Source organism: Salvelinus fontinalis, chromosome 36 (genome assembly GCF_029448725.1).
Source record: "Salvelinus fontinalis isolate EN_2023a chromosome 36, ASM2944872v1, whole genome shotgun sequence".
In the NCBI taxonomy this organism is placed as follows: Eukaryota; Metazoa; Chordata; class Actinopteri; order Salmoniformes; family Salmonidae; genus Salvelinus; species Salvelinus fontinalis.
In genome coordinates, this window is record NC_074700.1 from 28,529,567 (window position 1) to 28,548,990 (window position 19,424).

At 49.4% G+C, this 19,424-nt stretch overlaps 1 protein-coding gene across 2 annotated transcripts in view; it reads right to left on the reverse strand.

Moving 5' to 3' along the window:
• otud4 (OTU deubiquitinase 4) overlaps positions 1-19,424 on the reverse strand; it is a 41,728-nt gene that overhangs the window by 9,737 nt on the left and 12,567 nt on the right. Inside the window, exons 10-18 of one of the 2 annotated variants that reach the window (XM_055901251.1) lie at positions 17,909-17,973; positions 17,721-17,821; positions 17,510-17,619; positions 13,800-13,986; positions 11,206-11,370; positions 4,834-4,984; positions 3,573-3,620; positions 1,743-2,586; positions 1,270-1,533 (exon numbers count right to left, since the gene is read on the reverse strand). In XM_055901251.1, the coding sequence (XP_055757226.1) occupies positions 1,270-1,533; positions 1,743-2,586; positions 3,573-3,620; positions 4,834-4,984; positions 11,206-11,370; positions 13,800-13,986; positions 17,510-17,619; positions 17,721-17,821; positions 17,909-17,973 (1,935 nt within the window). The remainder of the gene's footprint in view (positions 1-1,269; positions 1,534-1,742; positions 2,587-3,572; positions 3,621-4,833; positions 4,985-11,205; positions 11,371-13,799; positions 13,987-17,509; positions 17,620-17,720; positions 17,822-17,908; positions 17,974-19,424) is intronic. The other variant, XM_055901252.1, reaches the window with a different exon arrangement.

Sequence of the window (19,424 nt, forward strand, 5' to 3'; positions counted from 1 at the left end):
AAACTAAATATAACTATTGTAAAAATAGATTGAGTCTGTAAATTGTATGTAGTATGTATCAGAGGTGGGACCAAGTCATTGTTTTACAAGTAAGTCTCAAGTCTTAGCACTCAAGTCCCAAGTCAAGTCCCAAGTCAAGTCCCAAGTCAAGTCCCAAGTCAAGTCCCAAGTCAAGTCCCAAGTCAAGTCCCAAGTCAAGTCCCAAGTCAAGTCCCAAGTCAAGTCCCAAGTCAAGTCCCAAGTCAAGACAGGCAAGTCAAGACAGGCAAGTCAAGACAGGCAAGTCAAGACAGGCAAGTCAAGACAGGCAAGTCAAGACAGGCAAGTCTCAAGTCTTAAACTTTTCAATTTCGAGTCCTAAACAAGTCATAATGTGCTCTTCACTAAATGTAAAACCATTTCATATTTTTAACAAGAGTAATAGTTAATATATTACATTTCCGCAAATCATGAATGCTTTAAATTCCAAATAAACTTTATTTTCATGGAAATACATGGGTAGCCATAAGAAAGAGTGATCTACTATAGTGATCGACAGGCCCTCCAATAGTGATCGACTACCGTGGATCGCTATGGGGCGCAAATCGGGCGATGTAGGCTTGTACACAATCGCCCAACCTTGTTTTAAGAAACATCAGGCAGGATTTAGGATACCAACTCCCTAGCCAGTTGTAGCTCAATCTTGGGTGCAATGATCACGTTCCCGCACTGACTGACTGTGTGGAGGCTCATTGATTTAACGTTACGAGTTGCAATCTGTTTTTGTTGATACAGCGTTGTTTTTATAACCGAAAATAATAATTTTTGGGTATCATCTTTCCAAGGGCTCCATCTGAATTCACCTGCCGACTTTCCTCTGCACTGCCACGCACAACTTTTTCTCAGCTGGCCCAATTTGATTGGCTGCTGTCCGATTCAAACTGTAATCCGTTAAACGAAGAGTTGATGCGCTACACACCTTTTTAAATAGCATAATACTATATATTTGGGCTTGAGGAGGGTATCAAGTCAAAAGGCTCAAGTCAAAGTCGTGTTGCAAGTCACCATATTTGTGACCCGAGTCCAAGTCAAGTGGCCCGAGTCCAAGTCAAGTGGCCCGAGTCCAAGTCAAGTGGCCCGAGTCCAAGTCAAGTGACTCGAGTCCACACCTCTGGTATGTATAAGCTGGAAGTAGAAGCCTAAGCGTTGTTGTCCATTAGTTTACTACAAATAGGGGAAGGGTGGGTAGGGTTAGGGGGACAATTATATAATCTATATTTCACTACTCACCCCGTGGCAGGTCCTCTCCAGTGTGGATATAAGAGTAAGGGGGTGTCTGGACGATCTCTTCCTTGTCAGACAAAGGGAACCCTGGGAACAGGGGGTCTTGGTAGAGATGAGCCAGCTGGTGGAACGACAGGGGGGGCTGGGTGACAGGCGGGGGCTGGAGTGGGGCTGGGGAGAGCCCGGGGGGAAGGGAAGGGTGGGAGGAAGGATGAGGTGGGTGGTCGGTGGACAGGAAGGAAGTGGGGGGTACACCCGTGTGGGATAAAGCTGTTGAAGAGGAAAGACAATTCTGATTTGTATTCGTTCTTTAACAAATCCTGCCAAGCGGCAGCGTTGAGATGAATCGAGAGGTAAACTACACGGAGAGGGACAGGTGAGACGAGTAAATCACTTCCTTATTAGGTAACATAGAAAACAAAACAAAAAAAGGGGAGTGGATCAATTTAACATCGTAGAAACACTTTAGGGGATGTTACCTTGGGGGTAGGCTGAGGAGACGTCACAGGACGGAGGATCCAGGGGGACAGAAGGCTGGGAGAGGTGGGGCTGAGGAAGAGAACATTGGGGTAGATAGGGTTGACCAGATTGAGGAAGAGAGGACGGGTGGGTGAGATTGAGAGAGGGGGGATTGAGAGGAACAGTCTGTGTTGTCTGGGGGGATTGGTCCACCATGTTGGGCACAGAGGTCACCATGTTGGGCACAGAGGTCACCATGTTGGGCACAGAGGTCACCATGTTGGGCACAGAGGTCACCAGAGGGGGGGCAGTTAAAACCCCAGACACAGGTGGGACGAGGTGAGGGGTGGGGACGGGGTGAGGGGTGGGGACAACAGGAACAGCAGAAGTTGTTTTAGACCAGGGGTTGACATGGAAAGGGGTGGAAGGAATGAGGGAGGAGGGAGGGGGGGCAGAGACAGGTGTGGGGGGTGAGGGGGCAGGGGGATGGGAGGAGATGGAGGACTGCAGAGGAACAGAGACCGGAGTAGAGAGAGGAACAGAAGGAGAGATGGAAGGAGCCACATTAGGAGTAGTGGTGGTAGGAGGGAGGTTAGGAGTAGGAGGAAGGTTAGGAGTAGTAGTGGTGGTAAGAGGAAGGTTAGGAGTAGTAGTGGTGGTAGGAGGAAGGTTAGGAGTAGTAGTGGTGGTAGGAGGAAGGTTAGGAGTAGTAGTGGTGGTAGGAGGAAGGTTAGGAGTAGGAGGAAGGTTAGGAGTAGGAGGAAGGTTAGGAGTAGGAGGAAGGTTAGGAGTAGTGGTGGTAGGAGGAAGGTTAGGAGTAGGAGGTGATGGGGTCTTCCTCTCCTCGTCTAGTGTTGATCTCCTCTACAAAACACAACAGGTAAAGATTAGCGTCAAACGCACCCCCAGGCCCTCCAGACAGACAAACGCACCCCCAGGCCCTCCAGACAGACAGACAAACGCACCCACAGGCCCTCCAGACAGACAGACAAACGCACCCACAGGCCCTCCAGACAGACAGACAAACGCACCCACAGGCCCTCCAGACAGACAGACAAACGCACCCACAGGCCCTCCAGACAGACAAACGCACCCCCAGGCCCTCCAGACAGACAAACGCACCCCCAGGCCCTCCAGACAGACAAACGCACCCCCAGGCCCTCCAGACAGACAGACAAACGCACCCCCAGGCCCTCCAGACAGACAGACAAACGCACCCACAGGCCCTCCAGACAGACAGACAAACGCACCCACAGGCCCTCCAGACAGACAAACGCACCCACAGGCCCTCCAGACAGACAAACGCACCCACAGGCCCTCCAGACAGACAGACACACCTCCAGACAGACAGACGCACCCCCAGGCCTCCAGACAGACAGACGCACCCCCAGGCCCTCCAGACAGACAGACAAACGCACCCCAGGCCCTCCAGACAGACAGACGCACCCCCAGGCCCTCCAGACAGACAGACAAACGCACCCCCAGGCCCTCCAGACAGACAGACAAACGCACCCCCAGGCCCTCCAGACAGACAGACAAACGCACCCCCAGGCCCTCCAGACAGACAGACAAACGCACCCCCAGGCCCTCCAGACAGACAGACGCACCCACAGGACCTCCAGACAGACAAACGCACCCACAGGCCCTCCAGACAGACAAACGCACCCACAGGCCATCCAGACAGACAAACGCACCCACAGGCCCTCCAGACAGACAAACGCACCCACAGGCCATCCAGACAGACAAACGCACCCACAGGCCCTCCAGACAGACAGACACACCCCCAGGCCCTCCAGACAGACAGACACAGCCCCAGGCCTTCCAGACAGAGTATTTAGTATGTAACTCACCATGCCTCTGCCTGTCCTCTTCTTCCCCTCACTGGCATTAGACACCACCTGAGAGCGAGACAGCAGAGACAGAGGGGACAGAGACAGAGGGGACAGAGACAGCGGGGACAGAGACAGCGGGGACAGAGACAGCGGAGACAGTGGGAGAAGTTTGTCATGGGTTAAGTATAGTCTTAACAAATAAACATGTTGACACACGCCTCCTCCCCAACCCCCCCCCAGACACACGCCTCCTCCCCACCCCCCCCCCCAGACACACGTCTCCCCCCCCCCCCAGACACACGCCTCCTCCCCCCCAGACACACGCCTCCTCCCCCCCAGACACACGCCTCCTCCCCCCCAGACACACGCCTCCTCCCCCCCAGACACACGCCTCCCCCCCCCCCCCCAGACACACGCCTCCCCCCCCCCCAGACACACGCCTCCTCCCCCCCCAGACACACGCCTCCTCCCCACCCCCCCCCAGACACACGCCTCCTCCCCACCCCCCCAGACACACGCCTCCTCCCCACCCCCCCCCAGACACACGCCTCCTCCCCCCCCAGACACACGCCTCCTCCCCCCCCAGACACACGCCTCCTCCCCCCCCCAGACACACGCCTCCTCCCCCCCCCCAGACACACGCCTCCTCCCCCCCCAGACACACGCCTCCTCCCCACCCCAGACACACGCCTCCTCCCCACCCCAGACACACGCCTCCTCCCCACCCCAGACACACGCCTCCTCCCCACCCAGACACACGCCTCCTCCCCACCCCAGACACACGCCTCCTCCCCCCCCAGACACACGCCTCCTCCCCCCCCAGACACACGCCTCCCCCCCCCCCAGACACACGCCTCCCCCCCAGACACACGCCTCCTCCCCACCCCCCCCCCAGACACACGCCTCCCCCCCCCCCCAGACACACGCCTCCTCCCCACCCCCCCCCCAGACACACGCCTCCCCCCCCCCCCAGACACACGCCTCCTCCCCACCCCCCCCCCAGACACACGCCTCCTCCCCACCCCCCCCCCAGACACACGCCTCCCCCCCCCCCCAGACACACGCCTCCTCCCCACCCCCCCCCCCCCAGACACACGCCTCCTCCCCACCCCCCCCCCCCAGACACACGCCTCTTCCCCACCCCCCCCCAGACACACGCCTCCTCCCCACCCCCCCAGACACACGCCTCCTCCCCACCCCCCCCCCCAGACACACGCCTCCTCCCCACCCCCCCAGACACACGCCTCTTCCCCACCCCCCCAGACACACGCCTCCTCACCCCCAGTGCAGGGAAGCTTCTCTCATCCCGTAGCTCTATCTCCAGCAGGGCCATGTCCCTCTGCTCCTCCTCTCTGGCTTGACGCTGTGCCTCTGACAGACCAAATGCTGCTACTGCTGCTGCCTCTGACACAGAGCTGGAAGACGGTCTCCTGATACAGTTAATAACCAGCCACACAGTTAATAACCAGCCGCACAGTTAAAAAGGGCACTTCATTACTTAACATATTCATACACAATTTATCTCCAGCACCATGTGTGTCTACATATAGCAAACTAACAATGTTACATTTTCTGTAGTCCAAAAAAATTAGAAGAAAAAGTTCTGAGAAGGTGATTTGCGGCCCTCCCCAGACACCCGCCGGGCGGGACTTGCGGCCCTCCCCAGACACCCGCCGGGCGGGACTTGCGGCCCTCCCCAGACTTGCGGCCCTCCCCAGACACCCGCCGGGCGGGACTTGCGGCCCTCCCCAGACACCCGCCGGGCGGGACTTGCGGCCCTCCCCAGACACCCGCCGGGCGGGACTTGCGGCCCTCCCCAGACACCCGCCGGGCGGGACTTGCGGCCCTCCCCAGACACCCGCCGGGCGGGACTTGCGGCCCTCCCCAGACACCCGCCGGGCGGGACTTGCGGCCCTCCCCAGACACCCGCCGGGCGGGACTTGCGGCCCTCCCCAGACACCCGCCGGGCGGGACTTGCGGCCCTCCCCAGACACCCGCCGGGCGGGACTTGCGGCCCTCCCCAGACACCCGCCGGGCGGGACTTGCGGCCCTCCCCAGACACCCGCCGGGCGGGACTTGCGGCCCTCCCCAGACACCCGCCGGGCGGGACTTGCGGCCCTCCCCAGACACCCGCCGGGCGGGACTTGCGGCCCTCCCCAGACACCCGCCGGGCGGGACTTGCGGCCCTCCCCAGACACCCGCCGGGCGGGACTTGCGGCCCTCCCCAGACACCCGCCGGGCGGGACTTGCGGCCCTCCCCAGACACCCGCCGGGCGGGACTTGCGGCCCTCCCCAGACACCCGCCGGGCGGGACTTGCGGCCCTCCCCAGACACCCGCCGGGCGGGACTTGCGGCCCTCCCCAGACACCCGCCGGGCGGGACTTGCGGCCCTCCCCAGACACAGCCGGGCGGGACTTGCGGCCCTCCCCATACACCGCCGGGCGGGACTTGCGGCCCTCCCCATACACCGCCGGGCGGGACTTGCGGCCCTCCCCATACACCGCCGGGCGGGACTTGCGGCCCTCCCCATACACCGCCGGGCGTAATGAAAGTGTCTGCCTGTCTGTCCCCGTTTTACTGGGGCCTGCTACTGTGTCGAGCGAGACGCTCTCTCCTCTACGCAGGGAAAAAAATGCTCCAGGAGAAAAAAGGTGTTCTCATCTTATAACATTTTAAAATCCAATTGCTGGCGCAACACCGCTATCATATCGTCACAGTTGAATAGAGGAGGTTCTCAGCTTTCTGCAGATATAGATATATATATATATAAATAAATAACACACATTCAAAAACATCCTGTGGCGTTCTGCATCTAATAGCCCCCCGCGATATGCAACGTTTCAGGGAAGTCAGGAACCAATATACACAGTCAGTTAGGAAAGCTAAGGCTAGCTTTTTCAAACAGAAGTTTGCTTCCTGTAAGCACTAATTCCAAAAAGTTTTGGGACACTGTACAGTCAATGGAGAATAAGAGCACCTCCTCCCAGCTGCCCACTGCTCTGAGGCTAGGAAACACTGTCACCACCAACCTGTACGCTCTCGTTGGCTGGCCCTCACTACATATCCGTCGCCAAACCCACTGCCTCCAGGTCATCTAGAACTCTTTGCTAGGTAAAGCCCCACCGTAGCTCACTGGTCACCATAGCAACACCCACCCGTAGCACGCGCTCCAACAGGCATATCTCACTGGTCACCATAGCAACACCCACCCATAGCACGCGCTCCAGCAGGTATATTTCACTGGTCACCATAGCAACACCCACCCGTAGCACGCGCTCCAACAGGTATATCTCACTGGTCACCATAGCAACACCCACCCGTAGCACGCGCTCCAACAGGTATATCTCACTGGTCACCCCCAAAGCCAACACCTCCTTTGGCCGCCTTTCCTTCCAGTTCTCTGTTGCCAATGACTGGAACAAATTGCAAAAATCTCTGAAGCTGGAGTCTTATATCTCCCTCTCTAACTTTAAGCATCCGCTGGCAGAGCAGCTAACCGATCACTGTACCTGTACACAGCCCATCTATAAATAGCACACCCAACTACCTCATCCCCATATTATTACTTACCCTCCTGCTCTTTTGCACCCCAGTATCTCTACTTGCACATCATCATCTGCACATCTTTCACTCCAGTGTTAATTGCTAAATTGTAATTATTTTCACCTCTATGGTCTATTTATTCCCTACATTTGCACACAATGTATATAGATTTTTCTATTGTTATTTTCTTTTGTGTTATTGACTGTACGTTTGTTCATGTGTAACTCTGTTGTTTTTTGTCACACTGCTTTGCTTTATCTTGGCCAGGTCGCAGTTGTAAGTGAGAACTTGTTCTCAAAACTGGCCTACCTGGTTAAATAAAAATACATTTTCAACTGTGAGCTCAACAGCAACTATTTTACAGGACTTTGAGATAGAGATAGAGAGCGCGCAAACTGATTATTCGCATTTGGCCATTGCATCGGCTACAACTGGAAGGCTGATTTACTATTGGATGAATACACGGCTACTAGCAGCGGGTATTACATGTAGAGTTAGGATGAATACACGGCTACTAGCAGCGGGTATTACGTGTAGAGTTAGGATGAATACACGGCTACTAGCAGCGGGTACTACATGTAGAGTTGGGGATGAATACACGGCTACTAGCAGCGGGTATTACGTGTAGAGTTAGGATGAATACACGGCTACTAGCAGCGGGTATTACGTGTAGAGTTAGGATGAATACACGGCTACTAGCAGCGGGTATTACGTGTAGAGTTAGGATGAATACACGGCTACTAGCAGCGGGTATTACGTGTAGAGTTAGGATGAATACACGGCTACTAGCAGCGGGTATTACATGTAGAGTTAGGATGAATACACGGCTACTAGCAGCGGGTATTACGTGTAGAGTTAGGATGAATACACGGCTACTACATGTAGAGTTAGGATGAATACACGGCTACTACATGTAGAGTTAGGATGAATACACGGCTACTAGCAGCGGGCATTACATGTAAAGTTAGGATGAATACACGGCTACTAGCAGCGGGTATTACGTGTAGAGTTAGAATGAATACACGGCTATTACATGTAGAGTTAGGATGAATACACGGCTATTACATGTAGAGTTAGGATGAATACACGGCTACTACATGTAGAGTTAGGATGAATACACGGCTACTACATGTAGAGTTAGGATGAATACACGGCTACTAGCAGCGGGTATTACGTGTAGAGTTAGGATGAATACACGGCTACTAGCAGCGGGTATTACATGTAGAGTTAGGATGAATACACGGCTACTAGCAGCGGGTATTACATGTAGAGTTAGGATGAATACACGGCTACTAGCAGCGGGTATTACGTGTAGAGTTAGGATGAATACACGGCTACTAGCAGCGGGTATTACGTGTAGAGTTAGGATGAATACACGGCCACTAGCAGCGGGTATTACGTGTAGAGTTAGGATGAATACACGGCTACTACATGTAGAGTTAGGATGAATACACGGCTATTACATGTAGAGTTAGGATGAATACACGGCTATTACATGTAGAGTTAGGATGAATACACGGCTACTACATGTAGAGTTAGGATGAATACACGGCTACTAGCAGCGGGTATTACGTGTAGAGTTAGGATGAATACACGGCTACTACATGTAGAGTTAGGATGAATACACGGCTACTAGCAGCGGGTATTACGTGTAGAGTTAGGATGAATACACGGCTACTAGCAGCGGGTATTACATGTAGAGTTAGGATGAATACACGGCTACTACATGTAGAGTTAGGATGAATACACGGCTACTAGCAGCGGGTATTACATGTAGAGTTAGGATGAATACACGGCTACTAGCAGCGGGTATTACGTGTAGAGTTAGGATGAATACACGGCTACTAGCAGCGGGTACTACATGTAGAGTTAGGATGAATACACGGGTACTACATGTAGAGTTAGGATGAATACACGGCTACTAGCAGCGGGTATTACATGTAGAGTTAGGATGAATACACGGCTACTACATGTAGAGTTAGGATGAATACACGGCTACTACATGTAGAGTTAGGATGAATACACGGCTACTAGCAGCGGGTACTACGTGTAGAGTTAGGATGAATACACGGCTACTAGCAGCGGGTATTACGTGTAGAGTTAGGATGAATACACGGCTACTAGCAGCGGGTATTATATGTAGAGTTAGGATGAATACACGGCTACTAGCAGCGGGCGGGTATTATATGTAGAGTTAGGATGAATACACGGCTACTAGCAGCGGGCGGGTATTATATGTAGAGTTAGGATGAATACACGGCTACTAGCAGCGGGCGGGTATTATATGTAGAGTTAGGATGAATACACGGCTACTAGCAGCGGGCGGGTATTATATGTAGAGTTAGGATGAATACACGGCTACTAGCAGCGGGTATTATATGTAGAGTTAGGATGAATACACGGCTACTAGCAGCGGGTATTACATGTAGAGTTAGGATGAATACACGGCTACTAGCAGCGGGTATTACGTGTAGAGTTAGGATGAATACACGGCTACTAGCAGCGGGTATTACGTGTAGAGTTAGGATGAATACACGGCTACTAGCAGCGGGTATTACGTGTAGAGTTAGGATGAATACACGGCTACTAGCAGCGGGTATTACGTGTAGAGTTAGGATGAATACACGGCTACTAGCAGCGGGTATTACGTGTAGAGTTAGGATGAATACACGGCTACTAGCAGCGGGTATTACGTGTAGAGTTAGGATGAATACACGGCTACTAGCAGCGGGTATTACGTGTAGAGTTAGGATGAATACACGGCTACTAGCAGCGGGTATTACGTGTAGAGTTAGGATGAATACACGGCTACTAGCAGCGGGTATTACGTGTAGAGTTAGGATGAATACACGGCTACTAGCAGCGGGTATTACGTGTAGAGTTAGCGAGTCAATGTGTGTGGAGTTTCCACTTATTCAGGTGATGAATTAGCCCCAAATAAACTATCCTATGATATAGACGCAGGCAAATTAATCTCTTTAATTTATTTTTAATTTATAAAACATCTGGAGCCCTTTTTGCATGACAGTCACTGGATTAGGTTGCACATTTAAATAGTTTGAATCACAGCGTTTTTTGTTGAATACCATCTCGGTAGTCGACTAGACTTTCTAATTAAAGCTGTGAATACCATCTCGGTAGTCGACTAGACTTTCTAATAAAGCTGTGAATACCATCCCGGTAGTCGACGAGACTTTTTAATGAAAGCTGTGAATACCATCTCGGTAGTCGACTTTCTAATAAAGCTGTGAATACCATCTCGGGAGTCGACTTTCTAATAAAGCTGTGAATACCATCTCGGGAGTCGACTAGACTTTCTAATAAAGCTGTGAATACCATCTCGATAGTCGACTAGACTTTCTAATAAAGCTGTGAATACCATCTCGGGAGTCGACTAGACTTTCTAATAAAGCTGTGAATACCATCTCGGTAGTCGACTTTCTAATAAAGCTGTGAATGCCATCTCGGTAGTCGACTAGACTTTCTAATAAAGCTGTGAATACCATCTCGGTAGTCGACTAGACTTTCTAATAAAAGCTGTGAATACCATCTCGATAGTCGACTTTCTAATAAAGCTGTGAATGCCATCTCGGTAGTCGACTAGACTTTCTAATAAAACTGTGAATACCATCTCGGTAGTCGACTAGACTTTCTAATAAAACTGTGAATAGCATCTCGGTAGTCGACTAGACTTTCTAATAAAACTGTGAATAGCATCTCGGTAGTCGACTAGACTTTCTAATAAAACTGTGAATGCCATCTCGGTAGTCGACTAGACTTTCTAATAAAACTGTGAATAGCATCTCGGTAGTCGACTAGACTTTCTAATAAAGCTGTGAATACCATCTCGGTAGTCGACTAGACATTCTAATAAAGCTGTGAATGACTTCAGAAAATGATACTCATTAAATGAAGCCGCAAAAAAGATTTGCGACCAGAATCACGGGCTGGGTGCCACCAACTGAAAAATGTTAGTATGTGGCCCTCATTTTACATTTGAGTCATTTAGCCGATGCTCTTATTGCTCCTGTAAGTCGCTTTTGGATTCGGGTTAAATACCTACGACAGATATTTCACCTAGTCAACGCCATGCCACGCTCTCCTGTACCTATAGCTGCTGTTAGCAGGGTTGGGCTGGAGGCCCATCAGTCCAGGTATTGGTACTGGCCCTGCTCCTGGTACAACCCAAGGTAGTCCAGGTATTGGTACTGACAGGGTTTGTACAGGACTGGTGTTCTGGCTGGTGCTGCCTCCTCCACTCCACGCTGGCACTCTGAACAAAACCATAGCGTGACCATGTGTAAGAAGAAACTCCACACATTCTTTAAAAAAATAACTGCATTCAACTACGTTTCAAATTCAGTGTGTGACCCCGGAGGAAGATGGATGGAAACGTCAATACAGGAATATTCTCAATGTGGACGGGGGCTTTCTGTTCTTTCCTATTCACCATAAGAGCCTTAACGACGTCCTTAACGACGTCCTTAACGACATCCATGTGTTAGTAACAGTGCATTCGGAAAGTATTCAGACCCCTTTGACTTTAACACACATTTTTGTTAAGTTCCCGGCCTTATTCTAAAATGGATTAGATAAAACATTTTCCTCATCAATCTACACACAACACCCCATAATGACATCACAATACCTCATAGTGACATCACAATACCCCATAGTGACATCACAATACCCCATAGTGACATCACAATACCCCATAGTGACATCACAATACCCCATAACAACCCCGACAAAGTGAAAACAGGTTTTTTTATTTTTGCAAATGTAAAAAAAAAAAAATCGTATACAGAAATAGCTTATTTTACATAACTATTCAGACCCTTTTGCTATGAGATTTGAAATTGAGCTCAGGTGAATCCTGTTTCCATTGATCATCCTTGAGATGTTTCTACAACTTGGAGTCCACCTGTGGGTAAATTCAATTGATTGGACATGATTTGGAAAGGCACACACCTGTCCATATGTGACCGACCACCTGGATTCGGTCTTAAGCATCAACATTTGAAAATGTGTTTTTTTACATTGGAATATTGTCAGACTGGAACCATTTAACTCTTTTGTTTGTAGCTCCATCTGGTTTGGCCAGCGTTGTATCGCGTCACTCCGGTTCACACGGACCGTGGCGTGTGCAGAAAGTAACCCGTCACTTTTTCCCCAACTGATCGGTCGATAGCGGCTGCTAAATTCAGGACATCAAATGTTGCTGAGAAAAGTAGCAAAATCTTTGTCGTTCTCGACGGCTAACGTTAATATCATTCAAAACCGGTGCGGTAGAAAGGGCTGTCAACACATACTGAACAGCTCACGTTATAGACAGAAGCTTGCTACATGGCAGACCAATCCAAACTCATCTCTCGGCATGTCCAGCCCATACATTATTTAAGCCAATCATGGGAAGGTTCCGTGCTTAATCCATGGCTAAAGCAAATAGGCTCGTAATTTCACAATTTTATAGAAATACAAGTTTGTTATTAAGGCACGTGAAAGGTCACATGTCCCAGAAGGCATTTCTGCCCCAAAACGCATTTTTGATTAAAACATTTAATGAAGTGAAGTAGTGACGCACGACATACACCTAGTTTCCTGAAACGATTCACATCGGTCCCACGGTTGACCGAGCACGTCAGAGCAAAAAACCAAGCCATGAGGTCGAAGGAAGTTTCCGTAGAGCTCCGAGACAGGATTGTGTCGAGGCACAGATTTGGGGAAGGGTACCAAAACATTTCTGCAGCATTGAAGGTCACTGACAGAGCTCCAGAGAACCTTCCAGAAGGACAACCATCTCTGCATCACTCCACCAATCAGGCCTTTATAGTAGAGTGGCCAGACAGAAGCCAATCAGTAAAAGGCACATGACAGTCCGCTTGGAGTTTGCCAAAAGGCACCTAAAGACTCTCAAACCATGAGAAACAAGATTCTCTGATCTGATGAAATCAAGATTGAACTCTTTGGCCTGAATGCCAAGTGTCACGTCTGAAGGAAACCTGGCTCCATCCCTACGGTGAAGCATGGTGGTGGCAGCATCATGCTGTGGGGATGTTTTTCAGCGGTAGGGACTGGGAGACTAGTCAGGATCAAGGGAAAGATGAACGGAGCAAAGTACAGAGAGATCCTTGATGAAAACCTGCTCCAGAGCGCTCAGGACCTCATACTGAGGTGAAGGTTCACCTTCCAACAGGAGTGGCTTCGGGACAAGTCTCAGAATGTCCTTGAGTGGCCCAGCAAGAGCCCGGACTTGAACTCGATCAAACATCTCTGAAGAGACCTGAAAATAGCTGTGCAGCGACGCTCCCCATCCAACCTGATAGAGCTTGAGAGGATCTGCAGAGAATAATGGGAGAAACTCCCCATATACAGGTGTGCCAAGCTTGTAGCGTCATACCCAAGAAGACTTGAGGCTGTAATCGCTGCCAAAGGTGCTTCAACAAAGTACTGAGTAAAGGGTCTGAATACTTGTGTATATGTGATACTTCAGGGTTTTGCAAAACATTTCTTAAAACCTGTTTTTGCCTTGTCATTATAGGGAAATTGTTTGTAGATTGATTAGGGGAAAAAAACAAATGAATCCATTTTAACGAAATGTGGAAAAGGGGGAAGAGGTCTGAATACTTTCCCTGAAACTTTCTACTGTGGTTTGTTTTCCATCTAAGATCTGTGTAAAAATGTATTGGGCTCCAAACAGACCTGGTGTTGAGGTGGAGGGTGCTCCGGACCCCTCCCTCCTCTACAGTGGCCTGCGGGGGCCAAGAGTGCTGCTTCTGGACACCACGCCCACCACTTTGGGAGGGTCCTTTAGCCTGGGAGACAGACTGCGTTGCCGACGGCGTCGAAGGCTTCCCTGACTTCCTTCCTCTTCCCCTGCCTTCCCAATCTGGAGAGAGAGAGAGAGAGAGAGAGAGAGAGAGGGAAGGATTGGGAGTGTTCAACAACAGAACACAGCTCATTCTAAAACAAATATATTCCAGAACACAAGAGATCGATCAAAGACTGATTGCTCTCGAATCCAGAGCAGGAAAAGGTTATTCAAGAATACTGTCGGGAAGATGCAAGAGGTTTTCATAGAGTTAGTGGCTTTAACTTTAGGGATAGGGGGCAGCATTTTCACTTTGGATGAATAGCGTGCCCAGAGTGAACTGCCTCCTACTCTGTCCCAGATGCTAATATATGCATATTATTATTACTATTGGATAGAAAACACTCGGAAGTTTCTAAAACTGTTTGAATGCTGTCTGTGAGTATAACATAACTCATATGGCAGGCAAAAACCAGAGGAAAAAAATCCAAACAGGAAGTGGGAATTCTGAGGCTGGTCGATTTTCAACTCATCGCCTATTGAAATCCCAGTGGGATATGGATCTGTTTGCACTTCCTACGCCTTCCACTAGATGTCAACAGTCTGTAGAACATTGAATGAAGCTTCTACTGTGATATTGACCCGGATGGGAGCTATTTGAGTCAGTGGTCTGGCATAGAGCCAGGTCCTGGTCACGAGCATTTCACATCATATCGACTTGCATTCCATTACTTCTATAGACACAAAGGAATTCTCAGGTTGGAACGTTATTGAATATATGATAACATCCTAAAGATTGATTCTCTACGAAGTTTGACCAGCTTATTCGACCTGTAATATAACTTTTCGAAGTTTTCGTCCGACGTTCACCTGGATCTGCGCGAGCGTTTGGATATGTGTACTAAACGCGCTAACAAAAGTAGCTACTTGGACATAAATGATGGACATTATCGAGAAGGTTTTTTTTTTTTTGTGGAACTAGGATTCCTGGGAGTGCATTCTGATGAAGATAATCAAAGGGAATATTTATGATGTAATTTCGTATTTCTGTTGACTCTAACATGGCGGAGAAATGTTGTTTCTATCCGAGCACCCTCTCAGATTATTGCATGGTTTGCTTTTTCCGCAAAGTTTTTTTGAAATCTGACACAGTAGATGCATTAAGAACAAGTGTATCTTTAATTCTATGTAAAACATGGATCTTTCATCAAAGTTTATGATGAGTATTGCTGTTATTTGACGTGGCTCTCTGCAATTTCTCCGGATATTTTGGAGGCATTTCTGAACATGGCGCCAATGTAAACTGAGATTTTCGGATATAAATATGAACTTAATCGAACAAAACATACATGAATTGTGTAACATGAAGTCCTATGAGTGTCATCTGATGAAGATCATCAAAGGTTATTGATTAATTTTCTCTCCATTTCTGCTTTTTGTGACTCCTATCTTTGGCTGGGAAAATGGCTGTGTGTTTTCGCTGTAAAGCATTTTTTTTTAATTATATATATATATATATTTTTTTTTTTTTAATCGGACACAATTGGTAGATTAACAAGATGTTTATCTTTCATTTGCTGTATTGGACTTGTTAATGTGTGAAAGTTACATAACAAAAAAACAAAAAAAACAAACAAAAAAACGCTGCCTTTTCAGCGGAATGTTGTTGAGGGGTTCTGCTAGCGGAACGTGTGTCCTAGAAAGGTTATTAAGGCCCTTACCAGAGATTAGGGGGCTAGGGGACAGTTGTAGGGTCCTTACCAGCGATTAGGGGGCTAGGGGACAGTTGTAGGGTCCTTACCAGAGATTAGGGGGCTAGGGGACAGTTGTAGGGTCCTTACCAGAGTTTAGGGGGCTAGGGGACAGTTGTAGGGTCCTTACCAGAGTTTAGGGGGCTAGGGGACAGTTGTAGGGTCCTTACCAGAGATTAGGGGGCTAGGGGACAGTTGCAGGGTTCTTACCAGAGATTAGGGGGCTAGGGGACAGTTGTAGGGTCCTTACCAGAGATTAGGGGGCTAGGGGACAGTTGTAGGGTCCTTACTAGAGTTTAGGGGGCTAGGGGACAGTTGCAAGGTCCTTACCAGAGATTAGGGGGCTATGGGACAGTTGCAGGGTCCTTACCAGAGATTAGGGGGCTAGGGGACAGTTGCAAGGTCCTTACCAGAGATTAGGGGGCTAGGGGACAGTTGTAGGGTCCTTACCAGAGATTAGGGGGCTATGGGACAGTTGTTGGGTCCTTACCAGAGATTAGGGGGCTAGGGGACAGTTGTAGGGTTCTTACCAGAGATTAGGGGGCTAGGGGACAGTTGTAGGGTCCTTACCAGAGATTAGGGGGCTAGGGGACAGTTGTAGGGTCCTTACTAGAGTTTAGGGGGCTAGGGGACAGTTGTAGGGTCCTTACCAGAGATTAGGGGGCTATGGGACAGTTGCAGGGTCCTTACCAGAGATTAGGGGGCTAGGGGACAGTTGCAAGGTCCTTACCAGAGATTAGGGGGCTAGGGGACAGTTGTAGGGTCCTTACCAGAGATTAGGGGGCTATGGGACAGTTGTTGGGTCCTTACCAGAGATTAGGGGGCTAGGGGACAGTTGTAGGGTTCTTACCAGAGATTAGGGGGCTAGGGGACAGTTGTAGGGTCCTTACCAGAGATTAGGGGGCTAGGGGACAGTTGTAGGGTCCTTACTAGAGTTTAGGGGGCTAGGGGACAGTTGTAGGGTCCTTACCAGAGATTAGGGGGCTAGGGGACAGTTGCAGGGTTCTTACCAGAGATTAGGGGGCTAGGGGACAGTTGTAGGGTCCTTACCAGAGATTAGGGGGCTAGGGGACAGTTGTAGGGTCCTTACTAGAGTTTAGGGGGCTAGGGGACAGTTGCAAGGTCCTTACCAGAGATTAGGGGGCTATGGGACAGTTGCAGGGTCCTTACCAGAGATTAGGGGGCTAGGGGACAGTTGCAAGGTCCTTACCAGAGATTAGGGGGCTAGGGGACAGTTGTAGGGTCCTTACCAGAGATTAGGGGGCTATGGGACAGTTGTTGGGTCCTTACCAGAGATTAGGGGGCTAGGGGACAGTTGTAGGGTTCTTACCAGAGATTAGGGGGCTAGGGGACAGTTGTAGGGTCCTTACCAGAGATTAGGGGGCTAGGGGACAGTTGTAGGGTCCTTACTAGAGTTTAGGGGGCTAGGGGACAGTTGCAAGGTCCTTACCAGAGATTAGGGGGCTAGGGGACAGTTGTAGGGTCCTTACCAGAGATTAGGGGGCTATGGGACAGTTGCAGGGTCCTTACCAGAGATTAGGGGGCTAGGGGACAGTTGTAGGGTCCTTACCAGAGATTAGGGGGCTAGGGGACAGTTGTAGGGTCCTTACCAGAGATTAGGGGGCTAGGGGACAGTTGTAGGGTCCTTACCAGAGATTAGGGGGCTAGGGGACAGTTGTAGGGTCCTTACCAGAGATTAGGGGGCTAGGGGACAGTTGTAGGGTCCTTACCAGAGATTAGGGGGCTAGGGGACAGTTGTAGGGTCCTTACCAGAGATTAGGGGGCTAGGGGACAGTTGTAGGGTCCTTACCAGAGATTAGGGGGCTAGGGGAAAGTTGTAGGGTTCTTACCAGAGTTTGGAACAGAGCCGTTGTTCAGTCTCTTTCCGTCTCGGGCCACCGTGCTCCAGGACAACGTGTCATCTGTGGGAGGGCGCAGGTTCCAGAGGGACACCGTGTGTCTGGACAAACACACAAATTAATATTATATGATAAATAAATAAAGAGTAAATAAGAGTAAATCAGAGAACAAAGATAATATAAAAGGAGAAAGATGACCTACCTCTTGCCCAGTTCCTCTATGAAGACAGTGACGGGCCCGTTGTCAGGCGACACTTCCTGGATGTAGGCGCCATAGTAACGTCCACCGTTGTCAAGGCGAACCTAGACGGGGCGGGACAGAACTACACTATCAGAGAGCATCCACACAAAAAAACAGTCAGTGGAGAGAAGACCTCACACACACCGTACCTTGCACTTGTCTCCCACTGTATACTGCATCCCAGCGGCGATGCAGAAATCCAGCTTCTGCTGAGCTGAAACAGGAAGTAAACAAGTTATAACAGGTGAACAAAATCACCATGACAGGTACCAAGGTTATTATAGTAAATGACATCTGGGAGAGAAAAAAAAAAAAAAAAAAAAGAAAAAAAATTGAAATACTATTTAATCCCCCAAAAAATAAAACCGGAAACTTTTGTATTTGAAAGAAAGAAAAAGAAAAGCTTCAACATCTGGCAGTCCGACAGAAAACATCTGGGTTTGGTGGATGCCAGGAGAACGCTACCTTCCCCAATGCATATTGCCAACTGTAAAGTTTGGTGGAGGAGGAATTATGGTCTGGGGCTGTTTTTCATCGTTCGGGCCTCTTAGTTCTAGTGAAGGGAAATCTTAACGTTACAGCATACAATGACATTCTAGACGATTCTGTGCTTCCAACTTTGTGGCAACAATTTGGGGAAGGCCCTTTCCTGTTTCAGCATAACAATGCCCCAGTGCACAAAGACAGGTCCATACAGAAATGGTTTGTTGAGATCGGTGTGGAAGAACTTGACTGGCCTGCATAGAGCCCTGACCTCAACCCCATCGAACACCTTTGGGATGAATTGGAAGGCCGACTGCGAGCCAGGCCTAATCGCCTAAAATCAGTGACCGACCTCAGTAATGCTCTTGTGGCTGAATGGAAGCAAGTCCCCTCAGCAATGTTCCAACATCTAGTGGAAAGTCTTCTGTGAAGAGTGGAGGCTGTTATAGCAGCAATGTTCCAACATCTAGTGGAAAGCCTTCCCAGAAGAGTGGAGGCTGTTATAGCAGCAAAGGGGGGACCAACTCAATATTAATGCCATGATTTTGAAGTGAGACGTCGGACGAGCAGATGTGTCCAAATACTGGCAGGTATCCTAGTGGTTAGAGCGTTGGACTAGTAACCGAAAGGTTGCAAGATCGAATCCCTGAGCTGACAAGGTAAAAATCTGTCGTTCTGCCCCTGAACAAGGCAGTTAACCCACTGTTCCTAGACCGTCATTGTAAATAAGAATTTGTTCTTAACTGACTTGCCTAGTTAAATAAAAGTAAAATAAAATTTCAAAAAGATGTGTATATTAAAACTTCTTGTCAATAGGGGGAGCTGTTAGCACTATTTTTTTCTTGGTGTTCCCATATTAAACTGCCTCGTACTCAATTCTTGCTCGTACAATATGCATATTATTATTACTATTGGATAGAAAACACTCTCTAGTTTCTAAAACCGTTTGAATTATATCTGTGGGTGAAACAGAACTGGACTTAGAGCAATTTTCCTATGTGTATGTCAGAATGCAGAATTTTTCTGGCTGTTCTGAGACCTGTGTATTAATTTGCCTGTCCTCTATTGGTTGAGATGCACTGCATACGCCTTCCACTGGGTGTCAGCGAATAGGGAGACTTGAAATGGAGTTTCTACGCAGAGCCGAAAGTCTATAAATTGATTGGAATCGATGTGTCCACC